This window comes from Equus quagga, chromosome 13, assembly GCF_021613505.1.
Source record: "Equus quagga isolate Etosha38 chromosome 13, UCLA_HA_Equagga_1.0, whole genome shotgun sequence".
Taxonomy (NCBI): Eukaryota; Metazoa; Chordata; class Mammalia; order Perissodactyla; family Equidae; genus Equus; species Equus quagga.
Window position 1 is genome coordinate 5,893,087 of NC_060279.1, and position 21,571 is coordinate 5,914,657.

At 35.3% G+C, this 21,571-nt stretch overlaps 1 protein-coding gene across 2 annotated transcripts in view; it reads right to left on the reverse strand.

The window, feature by feature from the left end:
• Positions 1-3,917: 3,917 nt before the first annotated feature.
• The window catches only part of CCDC181 (coiled-coil domain containing 181), a 52,933-nt gene continuing 35,279 nt past the window's right edge, over positions 3,918-21,571 (reverse strand). For both annotated transcript variants that reach the window (XM_046682897.1, XM_046682898.1), the window contains 2 exons: positions 6,075-6,229; positions 3,918-4,124 (listed from right to left, as the gene is read on the reverse strand). In XM_046682897.1, coding sequence (XP_046538853.1) covers positions 3,962-4,124; positions 6,075-6,229 — 318 coding nt within the window. In that variant the 3' untranslated portion in view covers positions 3,918-3,961. The remainder of the gene's footprint in view (positions 4,125-6,074; positions 6,230-21,571) is intronic.

A 21,571-nucleotide genomic window follows, 5' to 3' on the forward strand; every position in this document is an offset into this window, starting at 1 on the left:
ACAAGAACAAAAATAAACAACGTCATCAAAATTAAAAACTTCTGTACAGCAAAGGACACTATCAACAGAGTGAAAAGGTAACCCACAGAATGGGAGAAAATATTTGCAAATCATATATCTAATAAGAATCTAGTGTCCAGAACAAATAAAGAACCACAAATCAACAACCAAGAAACAAACAACCCAATTTCAAAATGAGCAAAGGACAAGAATAGACATTTCTCCAAAAAGATACAGATGGCCAATAAGCCATCAAAAGATGGCCAATCAAAAGATGCTCAACATCACTAATCATTAGGGAAATGCAAATTGAGATCACCTCATACCTATTAGGATGGCTATTATCAAAAAAGCAAAATAACAAGTGTTGGCAACAATGTAGAGAAATTGGAACACTTGTGCATTGCTGGTGAGAATGTCAAATGGTGCAGCCACTATTGAAGACAGTATGAGAGTTCCTCAAAAAATTAAACATACAATTACCATATGATCCAGCAATTCCACTTGTAGGTAGACACTCGAAAGAATTGAAAGTAAGGACTCAGATAGATATGTCTATACCAATGTTCGCAGCAGCATTATCACAGTAGCCAGAAGGCTGAAGTAACACAGTCATCCTTTGGTGGATGAACAGATAAGCAAAATGTGGTATATACATGCAATGAAATATTCAGTCTTAAAAAGAGTGAAAAACTGATACATGCTGCAGCATAGATGAACCTTTAAAATATTACACTAAATGAAATAAGTCAGAAAGGACAAGTAGTTTATGACTCCACTTATATGAGGTACCGGAAATAATCAACTTCATAGAGACAGGAAGTAGAATAGTGGGTACCAGGAGTTAAAGGAATGCAGAACGGGGAGTTTTTAATAGGTAAAGTGTTTCAGTTTGGGATGATGAAAAATTCTGGAGATGAAAAGTGGTGATGGTTGTACAACAATATGTACTTAATGCCACTGAATTTACATTTAAACAATGGCCAATTTTATCTTACATATATTTTACCACAACTTTAAAAAAAAAATTGTACATACACTCTTGTAACCAGAAACTAGAGGCACACTTCTACAGCAATTGGTTTAAGAGTATCAATAATAATAAAGATAACAGCTAAAAAAAATCTCAAATCAAGAACCTAACATTACACTTTATGGAATAGAAAAAGAAGAGCAAACTAAACCCACAACCTGCAGAAGGAAGGAAATTGAAATCAGAGTGGAGAGAAACAAAACAGAGACTAGAAAAATAGAGGATCAAGGAAACCAAAAGTTGGTTCTTCGAAAAGATTCACAAAATTGACAAACCTGTAGCCAGACTGACTAAGAAAAAAAAAATGTAAATAACTAAAATCAGAAATGAAAGTGAGGACATTATTACCAACCTCATATAAATAATAAAGGAACAGTTGTACACCAACAAATTAACTTAGATGATATGGCTAAATTCCTGGAAATACACAAATTATCAGAACTGACTCAAGAAGAAATAGAATACGTGAACAGGCCTATAACAAATAGAGATTAAGTCCGTAATCAAAAACCTCCCGAGACCAAGAGCAAATCCAAATGTAAGCCATCAGTGTTGGGTAGTGATGTGTCAGTGTAGGTTCACTGACTGGATGTTGATAGTGGAGGAGATTCTGAGGAGGTGGGGCAACAGGAGCTATATGGGAACTCTGTACTTTGTGCTCAATTTTGCTGTGAACCTAAAACTGCCCTAAAAAATAAAGTTTATCAAAAAACAAAAACTCCCAACAAAAGTCCAGGTCCAGATAGTTTCTCTGGTGAATTCTACCGAGTATTGAGAGAATTAATACCAATCCTTCTCAATCTCTTCCCAAAAAAATAAAAGAAGGGAACAGGGAACACTTCCTAACTCATTCTATGAGGCCAAGATTGCCCTGATAGCAAAGCCACACAAAGACTCCACAAGAAAAAAGTACTACAGACCATTATCTCTTACAAATATAGATGAAAAATTCTCAGCAAAATACTGGCAAATAGAATGCAATAGCACAGTAAAATGGTTACACACCATGACCAAATGGTATTTATCTCAGGAGGGCAAGGGTGGTTCAACCTAAGAAAATGAACAATGGAATAGACCACATTACTAGAACAAAGGAGAAAAACCACGATTGTTTCGCTAGATGCAGAAAGAACATTCAGTAAGCTCCAACACCCTCTCATGATAAAAACACTCAGAAAAATAGAAGAATATGAATAAGTAGAATAGATGAGTAAGAAGAGAACTTCCTCAGCTTCATAAAGGGTATTTCTAGAAAACCTAGAGCTAACGTCCTCCTCACCGGTGAAAGACTAAAGGCTTTCCTCCTAAGATAAGAACAAGATGAGGATGCCTACTTTCACCACTACTATTCCACATTATACTGGAAGTTTTAGCCAGAGTAATCAGTCAAGAAAAAGAAAGGAAGAAGTAAAACTCTATTTGCAGATGATATTATCCTATATATAGAAAATTCCAAAGAACTCACAAAAAAATCTACTAGTACTAATAAATTCAACAAAGTTGCAGGGTACCATATTAATGCACAAAAGTCATTTGTGTTTGTGTTTTGAGTACACAACCCAAAAAGGAAACTAAAAAAAAAATGTCCATTTGCAATAGAATCCAAAAGAATAATATATTTATGAATAAATTTAACCAAGGAGGTAAAAGACTTGTACACTGAAAACTAAAAATCATACTGCATTAAGTGAAAAGACATTCTATGTTTATGGATTGGAAGATAATATTATTCAGATGGCAATACTACCCAATGCAATCTAGAGATTCACTGCAATCCATAACAAAATTCCAAACCTTTTCATAAAAATGTTATGGAATATTTAAATGTCAAGTTGGTTCTTCTCCTTAAGGATAACTTTAAACAACACAAGACTAGTTACAATGAAATGTTAAATTGCCTGATATTAATGCTCAAAGTACTGTAAGAAGTTGAGACAGGATTGAATAGTTCTGTGTTTTCTAATTTAGGGTCAAATGATTAAGGTACAAATACGCAGTTGATAAGAACCTTGTCTTCTGAAGTTTTAATAGAATTCCTATAGTGATTTCCCACTCTCCATCACTCTTGTATGTGTACCTTTGTCCTCCACCCCTTGAATGCTCTTACATGGATCAAGGGTACTGTTCCTCCACACATCGGATTCTTGTATAGTCTTAAATATTTCAAAAATGTCTACCAAGGTCTGTAAGCTTTATAATATAACTAAGAGAAAGGATTTTGCAATCATACAGATCTGAGTCTGTGAGTGAACCACTCACCTCTATTCCTTTGTTTCCTCATCTGCAAAACCAGCCTAATAAGGTTGTTATAAGCATTACATCAAATTATTTATATAAAGCATTTACAACAATACCAGGCACATTATAAACTCTCAATAAGAATTGGCTAATTTTGTAAGATATCTAAAATAGTATTGTGCATAACTGTTACTATCATTGTTTTTTTAAAAAAACAAACATGGAAGCAGGCCTTCCCTATTGCTTAGCTTGCCACAACTATTCAAATCAAAAATTGACAGAAATAGGATTTTGTATAAGGCTTTGAACCAGGCTTAAGAGGTCACTCCTGCCTTAGGAAATGTTCTATTGTAATTTTTTAATGATAATAGGAACTAAGAATGGAGCTCTGATCCTTTCTTGTGTTCTTTCCAGCTAGAAATGTTAAGATAATCTAGAAGTAAAGGAATGTACAGTTCATTTGTTGTTCAATTAGTTTCATGGACTAAGAGATGTATAACACATTACAACTCTGTGAGAGAAGAAATTTATTTTGTTCTAGTATTATAAAAAAAAAAATCACTGTCAACATCCCAAAAGATACGTACCATTTCCATAATTTAGAGTACGACCACAGCACACAGGCCATAAGAAATGATATCCAAAATTTTGAGGATAGCAGCTTCCAAATGAAGTATTTAATAGATACTTTCAGTTGTAATGATCAGTAAAACGAAAAGATTTGCCTTCTGGCATATCATATAGGTTGTACTGTAACTGCTTAGAACGCTTTGCTTCTAGTCGGAGCTGTCTAGTTCTTTCTTTGGCAACTTCTTGCTCTGCTAGTTTTTCTATCTGTTTCCTTCTTAGCCATCTGTAGAAAGAGACATGATCAATCTGGTGAGTATCAACCTGAATATGCTCTTGATGCTATAACGTTATTACTATAGACAATTAAAGGAAGTTAAATTTCTTTACTTTGAAATGCTGTAGTCACAACACAAATTATTAAAGTATCAACTGAAAAATTTCAGGCTTACACCCTAGGCTTACACAAGAAAGCAGTTAGATGGTATCAAGCGTTTAAAATTAAGTTTGTCTTATAATGAAACTGCCAACATAATTGTTTTTTTTAGTAATAAACACGATTTTATATTTTATATGTGATATAGAACCCATCCTTTTTTTAAAATGTGGTTTTCTAAGAAAATAAGTATTTGATAGATTCCAAATAACTTTTTTTTTTTTTTGCAACTAGCTGTATTCTAAAACATTACTTAACCAGATTACAGATGAAGAAGACCAGCATGCAGGTGGCCAGCCCCATGGCACAGTGGTTAACTTCAGCATGCTCTGCTTTGGTGACCTGGGTTCATGGGTTCAGATCCGAGGTACAGATCTACACCACCCGTCAGCCATGCTGTGGCAGTGATGCACATATAAAATGGAAGAATATAGGCACAGATGTTAGCTCGGCTAATCTTCCTCAAGCAAAAAAAGAGGAAGATTGGCAACAGATAGCTCAGGGCTAATCTTCCTCAGCGAAAAAAAAGAAAAGGAATACCAGCATGCAGAAATGTTGCCTTGCTTTACTTGGTAGGGAAATTATAGAGCTCTTGCTTTTCAGTACATAAAATAGTCCTTCCTTAAAATGGAAAAATAAGCCTAAGCATAAAAAACTTCAAGAAGGGTGAAGGAAGACTCCACATTCTAAAAATTTAAGTCTACAAAGCTTGCTTAATAAGAAATGATGAAATCTGGCCATTTGTGACAACATGGATGGACCTTGAGGGTATTAAGCTGAGTGAAATAAGTCAGAGGGAGAAAGTCAAATATCATATGATCTCACTCATAGGTAGAAGATAAAAACAATGACAATCAAACACATAGCAATGGAGAATGGATTGGTGGTTACCCTGGCGGGGTGGGGAGGGCAAAAGGGATGATTAGGCTCACATGTGAGGGGGTGGACTATAATTAGTTTTTGGGTGGTGAACATGATGTAATCTACACAGAATTCAGAATATATTATGATGTACATCTGAAAGCTATATAATGTTATAATCCAATGTTACTGCAATTAAAAAATTTTTAAAAAGCTTGCTTAAATAAAATAACATCAAAAACAACTGTTATACACATATCTGGTATGTATGTATGCTGTGTGTGTGTGTGTGTGTGTGTGTGTGTGTGTGTATTTTTTTCCAGAAATAACCTAAAAAACTAGATACCTGTATTAGAATAAAAGAGACTTAAGAAACATCATAACCCAATGTTGTGTGGTCCTGAATTGGATACTAGTTTAAGCAAATTAACTGTAGTCATTTAGGGGTCAACTGGGAAAAAAAAATGGCTATGAGCTGGGTTTTAGATGAGATCATTAATGAAAATAAGCAGATTTCAGAACAGTATATACAGTATGATCTCGATTTATATTTTAAAATTGTAAGTATATATACAGAGAAATATCTAGAAAGTATGCAGTAGGGTGCTAACAGTAATGATTTCTGGGTGATGAAAATGTGACATTTTCCCCCTCCACACTGTACATTTACTGCTCCCATTGGATAGGCTATCAAAGGCTATCACACTGGTGCCATAAGAAATAATTTAACATTGAAAAATATCTTGGAGAAAGAATGTTATCAATATGCAAAGTATAGAGTTAATTTTCTCACACTTTTAAAGTGTGGATTTACAGTTGAATAGGTATGTGATGTAAGAGAGAAAATATTTGGGGTGTTTCTTTTCAAGCTTTACTGATTATTTAACTTCCTAAAATGACCTTCAGGAAGGGGGAAAACATGTCCAGCCTTTGACTTACAGTTTAAAGGCCCTTTCCCGGCCTTCTGTTCCTTTAAGGAAGAATAAGCACTCCTCCTGCTTTCGTAGCTCTTCAGTCTTTCTTTCTTTCAGCTGCTCTTCGTGCTTTTTTTTAAGCCATAATTGAAAAGCTTGTTGTGGATCTCTGTTTTCCTGCTAATTATAAAAACAAGCTTTGCTTACTTTAAATAAACCAAAACTACCTTTTGCGGCCCTGCCTATAGGATCCTACAAGAATACATGTCCCACTCATCAATTTTTCATGATAATACCAACCTCATTACCTGTACTCCTAGTATCAAAACCCAGTACATCACCTTTGAATCAGCAACACTGATTACCCTTCTGTCAGAAAATTCAACATTGAACTCATTGTCATCTGGCTTCTTTCAAAAGTCTTATTTGGGTAATCAATAAATGAAGAAAGTCTAAGAGTAATTTGCAAGCTTTTCAAAGTTGTGCTCTTTGACAAAGAAAATAATTTTACACTGGCATACACACATAAAACAGGGTTGAAGAAAGGCTGGAAATAGACAGTGTGAGTGGAGTTGAGGTCTTTGTAGCAATTCCTGAAGGAGCTCCATGGAATACAATTTGAAGGTCAATGATCCAACACATGTCATTCATCTTTTCTTTTAAATTCTATCTTAGTTTTTAAGTTTTTAGAGCATCTAACTGCCCAACCCATCTCCAAAACTATAATTACTATTATGCAGGGTGGCCATAAGGATTTCCAGCCATAAGAATTTTCTCATAAGGATAACAGCATGTGGATTTTGTCATAAGAAGAAGCTAGTGGGAGTAACTTATCATGGGTTCCTCAAACTTCATGATGGATATCATCTTCAGGGAATTTTCAAAAGCTGAAAGAGCTCTTATTTGGGAGAATAAAGAGAGCAAAGGGACAGATTTGGGACTCTTTAGCCTTAGGAAAAGTATGACATTATATGGATGCCTGGCTAGAATGCAAAAGGAAAGGAAGCACTCATTTAATACCTTCTACAAATACAGTCATGCGTCACAATGACTTTTTGGTCAGTGACGGACCAAATATATGACAGTGATCCTATAAGATTAGGACCATTTAAGCCTAGGTGTGTAGTAGGCTATACCACCCAGGTTTGTATAAGTACACTCTATGATGGATGCGCAATGAGGAAATCACCCAATGACACATTTCTCAGAACATATCCCCGTCATTAAGCGACGTGTGACTGTATGAGCTCTGTGATGAAGACGTCTCCTATATCTTGCATTTTCCCTTATCTGCAACTCATATTGCCAAGTGTGCTCCAGTCTAATTTACAAAATGTATGGAACTTAGGGTCTTTGCTGTACAACACTGAACTGTGCAAAGAGGGCCCATGGGCCTAACGGATTATGGCTGAATACCCGGAAGTCTGGGAATGACTGAGATGACTAAAAGTGTTCAATCTGGAATTATAGATCAAAAGAGTTAAGGATTCAAGAATAAACATGACTGATGGGTATCTCTGTTCATTTATTCATTCAACAGATATTTACAGAGTATCTAATACGTAGAGTATCTACAGGTACATAGCTACTGGATTGCATCAATGGAAAAAAAACAAGGTTCCCTCTCTCATACATTCTGTGCATGCACTGTACAATACAGTAGCCACTATTCACATGTGGCTACTTAAATGAAACTTAAAATTCAGTACCTCAGTCACATTAGCTATATTTCAAGTTATTAATAGTCACATTGTAGCTAGTGGTTACTTTATTGGGGGATGCAGATTTAGAACATTTCCATCATCACAGAAAGTTGTATTGGGCAGTGTTGTTCCTGATGAGGAGATGAAAATAGATGATTGATGGATTGATTGATTTGTCAGATTCTAAAGAAAAGTATGGTAAAGAGAGAGAGTAAATAAAGGGAAAGGTGGAGAGAAGGGATGGCATTTACATAGAAAGTGAGGGAGCAAGTTCTGGGATATCAGGAGAAAGAGTATTTCAAGCTGTAGTCACAGTAAGAGCAAGGATCTGAGAAGGGATTGTGAATGGCGTGTTCAGTAAATATCAAAGAAGTCAAAGGGAAGCTGTAGCAAAGTGGCTGGAGAGTGGTAGGAGATGAAGTCGGAGAAGGAACAGGGATCAGATAATGTACAACCTTGTAACCTATAGTAGGAATTATGGATTTTATTCTGAGATGAGAAGCCATTGGAGGTTTCTGAGCATAAGTGACACAATCCATTCTACATTTTAGAAGGATCACTCCGACTGCTATATGGAAAATAGACTGGGATGGGGAAGGCAAGCTGGAAGAAGGGAGACCAGTTGTTAGGCTTTTGCAACAGTTCAGACAACAAATAACAGTGGTTTGGATTAGGGTGGTGGGACTCAGGATATGCTTTGAACATAGAACTGACAGAATTTGCTCACAGATTGAACGTACAGTTTTATGTCGTGCTTTAAATGACTGTTTTTTAATTTTTTCAGGATTTCTTTTCATGGTTTTATAAACCCAACCATATAAAAAGCAAACATTTCTGCATTACAAAGAAGTGAAATAAAAAACAAAAGGAAAAAAGTATGCAGTGAATTTTTCAAAGAACTGATGCATAATTTATAAACAGTTCCCATATATAAAAAAGAAAGGACCAATATTGCTAACGGAAAAGTTGACAGAGGATTTTTATATGAAAAGAAAACTCAAACAGCTCATAGATGTTCAATCTCACTGATAATAACACAACAATCAAACATTTCCTACCTATCAGATTGGTTAAGATAAAAACACTTGAAAGCACACTTCTTAATTAGGGTCCAGGGATGGAGACACTCTCATATACTGTTTATGAGAGTATAAAGTCACTCATCTATGGGAAGCAATTTGGCAATATCTGCCAAAATTTTAAAAAGGAATACTGAGGGCTGGCCCCGTGGCTGAGTGGTTAAGTTCGCGCGCTCTGCTGCAGGCGGCCCAGTGTTTCGTTGGTTCGAATCCTGGGCGCAGACATGGCACTGCTCATCAGACCACGCTGAGGCAGCGTCCCACATACCACAACTAGAAGAACCCACAACGAAGAATATACAACTATGTACCGGGGGGCTTTGGGGAGAAAAAGGAAATAATAAAATCTTTAAAAAAAAAGGAATACTGAGCACTTCTACCTCCTCAAATGCATCCTCTATTTAAACACTTAGATTTTCAAATTAACATATACAAAGGATAATTATTACAACATTGTAATATCAAAAGATTAGAAACATTTCAAAGGTAATCAAAAAGGGAATGATCAAATAAATTATGATCTATCCATGCAATAGAAAACTATGAAATTATTAGAATGCTCCATCTACACACCAATATGGAATGATCTCTAGGGTATATTCAATGAAATGTCAAGGAAGAGCAAATCAATGTATAGGGTATGATTCTATATACATACATGCTTATATATACTTAGAAAATATTCTTGGGAGAAAGCACAAAAAACTTGTAACACTGGTTATCACTGGAAAAGGAGAATTTATAGGCAGGGAAAGTGGGTGCGAGAAAAAATTCTTTGTAACTTTTGACTTTTGAACTATATGTTTCATTATCCATTCAAAAATATACTGAATCTTTTCTAAATGTTGCTTGCAAGGTTACATTATTTTTTGAAGTTTTAATTTAAATGATGAGCATGATAACCTTAGATTAACAAAAACAGGGAGGAAAAGGGCACATAAATCCCAAGACCCTTATCTTCCTCAAGGGAGGATCAGAATCTCCATTTCTATTACATTTAATTTAATAAAGGTTTAAGAATACATGTTTTTAAAGTTTAATGTAAATTGAAGTAGAATTTAAAAGACTATCAATGAAATCACTACATAAGGTAACAGGAAATAACTATCTATAGTAGGGGAAACCAAAATAGAAAGAAATTAAAGGAAATATAAAAAAACAAAGAATTTTAAAGATAAAATATAAATTACAGAAATAATTACTAATGGGCTAAACTCTCTTATTATAAAAATAAGTAGATAAATAAAAGACTTCAGCATCTAGCCATGATGGAGTCATTGGTATCAGACTTACCCTCCTGCTCTAGTCAACTATAAAATAGACAAAACATACGTGGCAGATGTGATTTGCTGAAAGAAAAATACATTATATTCACTCCAGGTTTGCCCTGGCTCTCAATTTACTGGCATCTTCCTGACCACAATGTAGGAAAGTGGAGCCTTAGCATGGAGCAGTTAAAAGTCTCCCCGAGCTGATGAAAAGAGAGAGGAGTTTGGGGTTGCTGGGACAGCTGGATTTGCAGGGCAGCATACTAAAAAGAAAAGAGCTATGCAGGAGGAGAATCCAGAAGGCTGTGTGGTGGTTTCCCTTGCAGCTTGGCAAGGACTGGGCTGTGCATGCACAGAGTAAAGCTCTGGAAGATCTAGCAGAGAATAGCTGCTGTGAGTAACGAAGATATCAGAGGTTGCACAGTTCCGGGAGACAGTGGAATTCAAGCCCCAGCAGAGTGGAGATATTTCACTGAGTGCTTTGGTCATACACATACAACCCCAGAGGGGCTATGGTTCAGGAGTAAGTGTCATATCTCACAGTAAGGACCATGTCCTAGGACTAAGGACAAAACCAAAATAGGCCCATCACAATCAAGCATAAAACCATGCCTAACAGGATTGAGAGGATCCATTACTAATTTAACTACCTACCAGAACAAGCTTAACACCTTTTAAAGAAAAACAATGTAATACTCACTACAACTAAAGATTCAGAGTCTATCACATGTTAAAAAATCAACAGATATAAGGAAAAACAGAAAAATGTGACCCATAATCTAGAGAAAAAGGGAGTCAATAGAAACAGATCATGAGATGACACAGCTATTGGAATTTACATACATGGACTTTAAACAGGTCTAACATTTTCAAGAAATTAAAGGGAAATATGAATATAATGAATGCACAGATAGAGAATCTCAGGAAAGAAATGGAAACTTAACAGGAGGTCGACCAAAATGCCAACATAGGAGACTCCTGAACTCCCCTTTTCCCATGGACACACTGAAGGTAAGCCCCAAATGGACAAGTACCTCTGAAAGAAATCCAGAAACTAGCTGAGCAACTCCTACGCTTCAAGTGAATGATAAAATACCACATCAAAATGGGTAAGAAAGGCTGAGATAAACTCTCACCATAAACCCCATGCCTAGCACAGCGCCATGCACTTGGGAGGCAATTTCCAACTCCCAGCCTCTTACTGAGGAGCAAAGAGTTTGGACCCTACATGTAGCACCCCAACTTTTAAGACTCTCATGCAAGGGGGAGGCCCTCAAATCATCTAGTTCTGAAAGCCAAGGAAAGTTGCATCCATGAAATCCACAAGACTATAGCAAACAAAGGAACAGTTGTTAATGGGCACACAAGCACTTGCTGCAGCTATCACCCCAGGGCTCACCACAAAGAGAGCAGGCAAAATTCCTAGTCTTTCCATGCAATGGATCCATTTGAAAGCTGCCACTTGAGGGTCAGAGTTCTAATTTAGCACACATCTAGGTGCTGGCTGCAATCCTCCCCAGAGAATGGGGAAACCAATGGACACCTCAACTGCCATCTCCCTGTACCCAACTCCAGGTCACTGGTATCTCCCTGGAGGGAGCTTGTATACACACCTACACCCCACCTTTTGTGCTACCACCTGAGAGACAGGTCACTGGATCACCTGGCTATGACAGCCAAAGCGATTTCCATTCACAAGTCCCACAGGACTATAACAAACAAAGTTCTTAACTGGCTATCACCCCAGGATTCAGTGCACAGGGAGCAGGCAAAAATGCCCACCTACCAGTCTTTCCCTGAAACAAGTCCATCTGCATACTTTAAATGCTGCTACCTGAAGGTCAGCCTTCTAATTCTAATGTATCTAGAGGCTGGCTACAATCCTCCCCAGGGACCAAGGAAGCTGGCAGACACCTTTCCTTCCATCTCCCTGTAGCCTGCTCCAAGTAGCCAGTATCTCCCTGGAAGGAAATTGTACAAACATCTGTATCCTGACTTTTGCAGTTGCAGCCCAAAGAACAGATCCCTGGATTGCATAGCTCTGATATCCACTGGGGCTTCCATTCATGAATCCCACAGGACGGTAGGAATCAAGCAAGCAGTTCTTAATAGGTGCAGGAGCACCTCCCTGTGCCTATACACCTGGGCCCAGCACAGAGGGAACAGACAAAAATACCCATCTCCCAGTTTCTCAATGGAAGGGGCTTAAGCACATACTTTCCCAGCTGCTGCCAGAGGGTCTGGCTTCCAATCAGCCTGCATTTAGGTGCTGAATGTGATCCTCCCATTTGGAATACCAACATATCTTGGCACATCCTCAACTACTGGGAGCCACTAAGAACAAGGAAAGCAGCTTAGACAATTCCAAAGGTTTGAGTGACAACTAAGATGCCAGGATAGGCTGATTGATGAGCTTGATCTCCTAAATGAGACCACTCTGTCGAGATTGGGAGAGGTGGCTATTTTATCTAATGTATAGAAACCAACACATAGAGTCAAGGAAAATGAAGACACTAAGGAATATGTTCCAAACAAAAAAACAAGATAAATCTAGAGAAACAGATCTTAATGAGACACATAAATGATCTACCTGACAGAGAGTTCAAAATAACAGTCATAAAGATGCTCACCAGGTCAAGAGAACAATGCAGGAACAACATGAGAATTTCAACAAAGAGATACAAAATATTTTAAAAGTACCAAAGAGAAATCACAGAGTTGAATAATACAATAAACGAACTGAAAAATTCAATAGAGGGGTTCAATAGCAAACTAGATCCAGCAGAAGAAAGGATCAGCAAACTCAAGGACAGGGCAGTGAAATTTATCCAATAGAAGCAGCAAAACTAAAAAATAATGAAAAAAAGTGAAGATAGTTTAAGGGACTTATGGGACACCAAAAGTGGATGAATATACACATTATAGTGGTCCAAGAAGGAGAACAGAGAGAGAAATGGGAAGAAAGCTTACTCAAAGAAATAATAGTCGAAAACTTTCCTAACCTGAATAAAACAGACATCCACATCCAGGAAGCCCAGAGAGTTCTGAATAAGATTAATCTAAAGAGACCTACACCAAGACACATTATAATTAAATTGTCAAATGTCAAAGACAGAATCTTAAAAGCACAAAGAGAAAAGTCACTTGTTACATACAAGGGAACCTCCATAACTGTAAGCAGATTTTTCAGCAGAAACCTTGCATGCCAAAAGGGAATGTGATGATATATTCAAAGTCCTGAAAGAAAAAATTGACAACCAAGAATACTCTAACCAGCAAAGATGTCCTGCAGAATTGAAGGAGAGATAAAGAGTTTTTCAGACAGACAAAAGCTGAAGGAGTAAATCACCACTAGACTAGCCTTACAAGAAATGTCAAAGGGCATTCTTCAAGCTGAAACTAAAAGATGTTATTAGTAACAAAAAATATGAAAGTATAAAACTTACTGGTAAAAGTAAATATATAGTTAATATCAGAACACTCTAATGTTATAATGATAGTGGGTAAATCACTTATAGCTGTAGTACGAAGGTTAAAATACAAAAGTAATAAAAATGACTATAACTACAATAGCTATTATAAATACAAGATGTTTTAGGTAAGCCTCATGGTAATCACAAAGCAAAAATTTACAGTGGATACACAACAGATAAACAGCAAGAATCAAGCATATCCCTACAGAAAATCACAAAGGAAGAGAGTAAGAGCAGAATAAAGGAACAAAGTAATTACAAAACAACCAGAAAATATTTAATAAAATGGCAATAGTAAGTCCATACCTATCAATAAGTACTTTAATGTAAATGGACTAAATTCTACAATCAAAAGACAGAGAGCAGCTGAATGGATATAAAAACAAAACCCATCTATATGCTGCCTAAAAGAGACTAATTTCAGCTCTAAGAACACACATAGACAAAAAGAGAACAGAAAGAGATAGAAAAAGATATTCCCTGCAAATAGAAACTAAAACCCAGCAGGGGTAGCTATACTTAAATCAGACAAACTAAACATTAAGCCACAAACAAAAATTTGTCTCTGTAATAAGAGATAAATAAGATTATTATATAATGATAAGGGGTCAACTTATTAAGAGAATATAATAATTATAAATATTTATGCACCAATATTGGAATACCTAAATACAAAATGAAACTATTAACAGATCTAAAAGGAGAAATATACAGCAATACAATAATAGTGGTGGACTTCAGTACCCCACTTGCAACAATGGATAGATCATTCAGACAGAAAATCAACATGGAAACACTGGACTTAAACTACACTTTAAATCAGATCTAACAGACATTTACAGAACATTCCATCCAATAGCAGCAAAATACATTCTTCTCGAGCACATATGGAACATTCTCCATGACAGATCATATGTCAGGCCACAAAACAAGTCTTAGCAAATTTAAGAAAACTGAAATTATATCAAGCATTTTTTCCAACCATAATAGTGTGAAACTAGAAATCAATTGCAAGAAGAAAAATGGAAAATTCACAAATATGTGGAGATTAAACAACATGCACCAAGCAACCAATGTGTCAAAAAGGAAATCAAACGGAAAGTCAAAAAATATCCTGAAACAAATGAAAATGGAAACACTACGTATCAAAACTTATGGGATACAGCAAAAACAGTTCTAAGAGGGAAGCAAATAATAAATGCCTACATTAAGAAAAAAGATCTCAGAAAACAACCTAACTTTACACCTCAAGGAACTATAAAAAGAAGGACATAACAAAGATCAGAGTGGAAATAAATAAATAGAGACTAAAAAGACAATAGAAATGATCAATGAAACTAACAGCTGATTTTTTTGAAAAAATAAACAAAATAGACAAACCTTTAGCTAGACTTACCAAGAAAAAAGAGAGGACTCAAATTAATAAAGTTATAAACTAAAGAGGAAACATTATAACTGATATCACAGAAATACAAAGGATCATAAGAGACTGCTATGAACAATTATAAACCAACAAACTGGACAACCTAGAAGAAATGGATAAATTCCTAGAACATACAACCTACCAAGACTGAATCAGGAAGAAAAAGAAAATGTGAACAGACCAATTACTAGTAAGGAGATCGAATCAATAACCAAAAACGTCCCAACAAACAAAAGTCCAGGACCAGATTGCTTCACTGGTAACTCCTCCCAAACATGAAGAATTAATAACAACCCTTCTCAAACTCTTCAAAAAATTAAAAGAGGAGGGAATACTACGAAACTCATTTTTCAAGCCCAGCATTACTGTGATACCAAAGCCAGATAAGGACACTGCAGGAAATGAAAATTACATGCCAATATCCCTGATGAACACAGATGCAAAAATACACAACAAAATATTGGAAAACCTAATTCAGCAGTACCTTAAAGGATCATACAACATGACCAAGTGCAATTCTATCATACACCATGATCAATAGAAACCCTAAGACTCCACTCAAACAAACTGTTAGAACTAATAAACAAATTCAGTAAAGTTGCAGAATACAAAATCTATATACAAAAATCAATTGTGTTTCTATACACTGACAACAAACTATGAAAAAGAAAATTTAAGAAAACAATCCCTTTTACAATTGCATCAAAAATAGTAAAGTATGTACTTAGGAATAAATTTAACCAAAAAGGTGAAAGATCTATACATTGAAAATTATAAGACATTGATGAAAGAAATTGAAGAAGATACAAAATAAAGAGAAAGATATTCCATGATCATGGATAGGAAGAATTAATATTGATAAATATCTATACTACCCAAAACAATCTACAGATTCATTGCAATCTCTATAGAATTTCCAGTGGCATTTTCACAGAAATACAAAAAACAATCCTAGAATTTTTATGGAACCACAAAGATCCCAAATAGCCAATGTAATCTTGAGAAAGAAGAACAAAGCTTCAGGCATCAGACTTCCTAGTTTAAAACTATATTCCAAAGCTATAATAATCAAAACATTATGGTATTGGCATAGTAATGGACACTTAGATCAATGGAACAGAAAGCCCAGAAATAAACCCATCCATATATGGTCAATTAATTTTCAACAAAGGAGCCAAAAATATACCATGGGGAAAGGATAGTCTCTTCAATAAATGGAGTTGGGAAAACTGGACTGCCACATGCAAATGAATGAAATTGGACCTCTATCTTACACCATACACAAAAATAAACTCAAAATGGATTAAAGACTGAAGAGTAAGATCTGAAACAGTACAACTCCTAGTAGGAAACATGGAGGATAACTCCTTGACATTGTCCTTAAGAATGATTTTTTGGATTTGACAGCAAAAACAAAGGCAACATAAGTAAAAATAAACAAGTAAGACTACATCAAACTAAAAAGCTTCTGCTCAGCAAAGGAAACCTGCAACAAAATGAAAAGGCAACATAAGGAATGGGAAAAAATATTTCCAAGCCACATATCTGATAAGGGGTTAATATCCAAAATATACAAGGAACTCATACAACTCAATAGTAAAAAAACCCCACAATATCCCAATTCAAAAATGGGCAAAGGATCTAAATCGACATTTTTCCAATATACAAATGGCCAACAGGTACATGAAAAGATGCACAATATCACTAATCATCAGAGGAATGCAAATCAAAACCACCATGGGATATTACCTCATACCTGTTAGGATAGTATTATCAAAAAAACAAGAGATAAGTGCTGGAGAGGATGTGGAGAAAAGGGAACCTTTGTACACTGTTGTGGGAATGTAAAGTGGTATAGCCATTATGGAAAATAGTGTGGAGGGTCCTTAAGAAATTAAAAATAAAATTATTAAATGATTCAGCAATCTCACTGCTGGGCAGATATCCAAAGGAAACAAAACCATTATCTCAAAGAAATGTCTACACTCCTGTGTTCACTGAAGCATTATTAATAACAGCCAAGGTATGGAAACAAACTAAGTGTCTGTCAACAGATGAATCAAGAAAATGTGACATACATATATATACACACACAATGTAATATTATTCAACCTATTTCATAAAGAAGGAAATTCTATCATTTGCAATAACATGCATAAACCTGGACGGCATTATTTAAAGTGAAATAAGCCAGAGAAAGACAAATACTGCTTGGTATCACTTATATGTAGAATATAAAAAAGAAAAAAAAAGTCAAACTCATAGAAATGGAAAGTAGAAGGGTGGTTACCAGGGACTAGGGGTGGAGAAATAGGCAGAGGTTGGTAAAACGGTATGAACTTTCAGTTATAAAATGAAAAAAGTCTGAGGATCTAATGTATAACATAGTGACTACAGTTGATAACACTGTATTTTATAATTGAAATTTGCCAAGAGAGTAGTACTTAAAACTTTTCACAAAAAAAGGGGTAAATATGTGAGGTGATGGATGTGTTAATTAACTTAATGGGCAGAATCCTTTCACAATGCATATGTGTATCAAATCATAACGTTGTACCCTTAAAAATCTTACAATTTTACTTGTTAATTATACCTCAATAAAGCTTAATAGAAACAAGTCACAAGAAAAGATCTCAGATGGCAAAAGAAAAAATAGAAACAAAAAATACACAAGCAGATAAAAACAACCTAAATTCCCTGAATGGGCTTAACAGTAGACTGGACACTACAGAAAAATGTGACAGTGACTGAAGACAGATCAATAGAAATTATGCAAACTGCACAGAGAAAACAATAAACAGAACCTTAGTAACATAAGGTTAGTAACCTTAGCAACATAAGGTTGCTGTAGTAAGTAGCAAGTGTTTCTAACATAGGTGAAATTTGATTCTCAGAATAAAAAGAGAAAGAACATGGGGCAGAAAAGATATTTTTAAAAATAATGGTGAAAAATTTCCCAAATTTGGTAGAAAACTTCAACCTACAGATCCAAGAAGCTCAGCAAAGCCCAAGTTAGGCAAATTCAAAGAAAATCACACGTATAAGAAACTGCTGAAATCCAAAGCCAGAAAATGTTTAAAGCAGTCACATAAAAAAGAATATCACATACACAGGAACAACGATAAGAATGATGGCTGACTCCTAACGAGAAACAATGGATATCAGGAAACCATTGAACAGCATCTTTAAAATGCTGAAAGAAAAAAAAACCCTGTCAGCTTGAAATTCCATATTCAATTAAAAAAATCCATCAAAAACAATATATTTCTGATACATTCAGGAGATACATATTATAATCCCTAGAGCAATGATTTAAAAAATAATTCAAAGAGGCATAACTAAAAGACAATAAAAAAATGGAATATTTTTTAAATACTTGATTAATAATCTATAAGAAGGCAGAAAAAGATGAATAATGGAGCCAAAAAGAAATGGAACAAATACAAAACAAATATCAAGATGGTAAACTGAAAACCTTGATGGTAAAATATCAATAATTACAATTAAATAAACTACAATTAGGAGGAGGAGATTTCTAGATTGGAAGATCCAAACATATGCTGTTTACACAAGTAACTCTTTAAACATAAAGACACAGATAAGTTGAAAGTAAAATATGAAACAAGATATAACATGCAAATGTTAAGCATAAGAAAGCTAGTGTGGCTGCATTAACATCAAACAAAGTAGACTTCAAGATAAGAGGGACATTTCATAATGTGAAAATGTGACTCATCAGGAAGACAAATTCATAAATGTATATACACAACACTGTAAAAGGGAAATAGGCAAGTAGACAACGATAGTTCGGAGGTTTAACACCCCTTGCTCAGTAATTCATAGAACAAATAGGGGAAAAACAGTAAGGTTATAGAGGATTTAAACAACACTATCAACCAACTTGATCACATTGATATTAATACCACACTATATCCAAACGTAGAACACACAATGCATGCAAGTGTCCATGGAGAGCTCACCTAGAGAGACTGACCATATACACACACATGTTTGCATATGTAGAGGCAGAGGTTGGTAAAAGGGTATGAACTTACATATAGCACACACATCATTTATATATATATCACTGACCAAGAGAAGCAAAGTTCACAACAGACTAAAAGACATTTTTAGCTATTTTTCCTAAAATGGTAATAAAAATTCCATTAAAATCTTTTTTAAATCCAATGTAAAATAGGTGATCCCACAGTCTATATATTCTGCAGATATTTTCTGGAAACTCTGAGTCACTTTATGCACAATGTCCCACAGAAATAACCAGCAAAATAAACTTACGATCACAACATGTTTATACCCCAAATTAATCAACTGCCAAATTATATTACAGCTCAAATTCAGTAGAGAGACAAAGTTCACAAAAGTTCTTCAGAATACTATTTGTTTACGATTTAATTGCTCATTAAAGTTAATTTTTGAGACAGACTTGAAATACAGCAAAAAATAAAAATTCCAAAGGGAAATATATAACCACAATGTCTCCCAACATAAAAATTTTTTGAAATAAATTTTGTTCAGCATGACTCATATTTTTAGATAATACAATTCAAAATTTCTATTTATTATCTCCAAATAGAATATCAAAGTATACATTTATTTTTATGAATACCCAATAAAAATCTGACCCTAGGCTGAATGCCACGAGGCTTGAAGGTCCATCATCCCCTGGGAAACTATCAGCAGTGCATTCAGAGCTGTGTTTTGGTCACTGATTAAAACACAAGCTCCTCTTGTCTTCTATACTCTTAAACACTACAGCAATCTGCTGTATCTCTCCCCTACCCAGTCCCAAATTCCCTTCATCCCTCAAAAACCTTTCTAGTTTGTTCTCTGTAATTCCCATTCAATGAAACAAAAATTCCCAAACATCCCCCAAACTCCCAAGCTGCTGAAAAGGCCCTGGTCTTAAACCTCCTCTCTTACCCAAACCCTGATTCTCCCCCAAGACACAGCTTTCCTCTCTCAAACAGAAGCTGTATTTTCTGCCATACTTCAAGTACTTCACAAGTCAGACGAAGAAGTTAATATACTCCCTACGCCGTCATAGTTCTTCAGAACTGTATTCCTCTGCTCTTCTAAGCAAAGCCACACTTCTTTGACATGTATACCATTTAGCCCTATTAACCTAACAACCTCTGGTGGCACCTGGCTCAGTGTTCCTCTCCATCCTAATCCTAAATAATATTTATAACTACATTGGTGAGCCATTCAACATCCAGCCTCACAGATTTTTGATTTTCTCATCTTCTATGACTTTCTCCACTGAACATAGCCACATCCACATCCCCGTAAACTATTGCATCTTTGAAATTTCTACTCTTCTCATTCATACTTCCAGTCTCACCTTCTCTCCTGAACACTAGATAAATTTCTCCAGTCAATCTTCAACATATTCACCTGGATGTTTTGTAGATACCTCAAACTCAACAAATTAAAAAATGAAATGATAATTTCCCCTAATCAGTAACCTTACTGCTCCAGTGAGGGGTACCATCATCCACCAAATTTCTCAGAAGAGAAACCTGGTGTATTCTCTTTACATCTCAATCTCCCTCACACACATTATCTCATTAATTATGACGTTCTTTCAATTAATACTCCAAAACATAACTCAAATTTCTCACATCTCTCTCTCTCTCTCTCTCACTCTCCTGTTATAAATTCTAGCCCAAGTCACCATCATTTCTCACCTGGACAACTATACCTGCTTTCTAACTGCTCATGTATTTGCTCTTGCCCCCTCCAATCCATTCACAGCATAGCAGTCACAGGATAGCACAACTATAGTGTTGTGGAAATGCATATCTAATACATCACTCCTCTATTTAAATAATTTGAATGGCTTCCCATAACGGGATTAAATACAAAATCATTATAGACTCCAATGTGCAACATGATCTGATTCCCACTCAATTTCCAGATCTTCTCACATTTATCAAGTTATTTCCCATCTCAGGGCATTCTCATGTGTTCTCTTGGCCTGAAATAAATTCTCCCCATTCTTGTCCTATCTAATTTCTACTGCTACTTCCACCAACTAGGAAAAATCTTTACTGAACTTCCAATATGCACTTATTTTCCTCATTATGATCTCTCATAGCTCCTTCTTTTTTCATAGCATTCATCACTATTTATAGTTGTAAATTTATCTTATAAATGCATTTTTAATTTTTCAACCCCTCCTAAATGAGCTCTATAAAGCAGAGACTAAATCTATTTTTCTCAGGACTATATTCTTGGGTGCATGTGCATGGAACAGCAGCTGTCAGATAATAAGCAGTTAAAAAATATTTATTAAATACACGAAAATTTTTGAATTGATATTTCTAGGGTTCTACAAAATTTGCATGTTTTTTCATATACTATGGAAGCTGTATTTATTCAAATGTAAACTTGCAATACATATCCTTTGCCCATTTTTTTAATTGGAAAATTCAAAAGTTTTATGAATATGACAATTTTAAAAATTCTAATCGGCTTTTAATGGAAATTATATTAAATATAAAGATAAATTTGGAGAAACCCAAATCTTTATAATATTTCGTCTACCCATGTAGG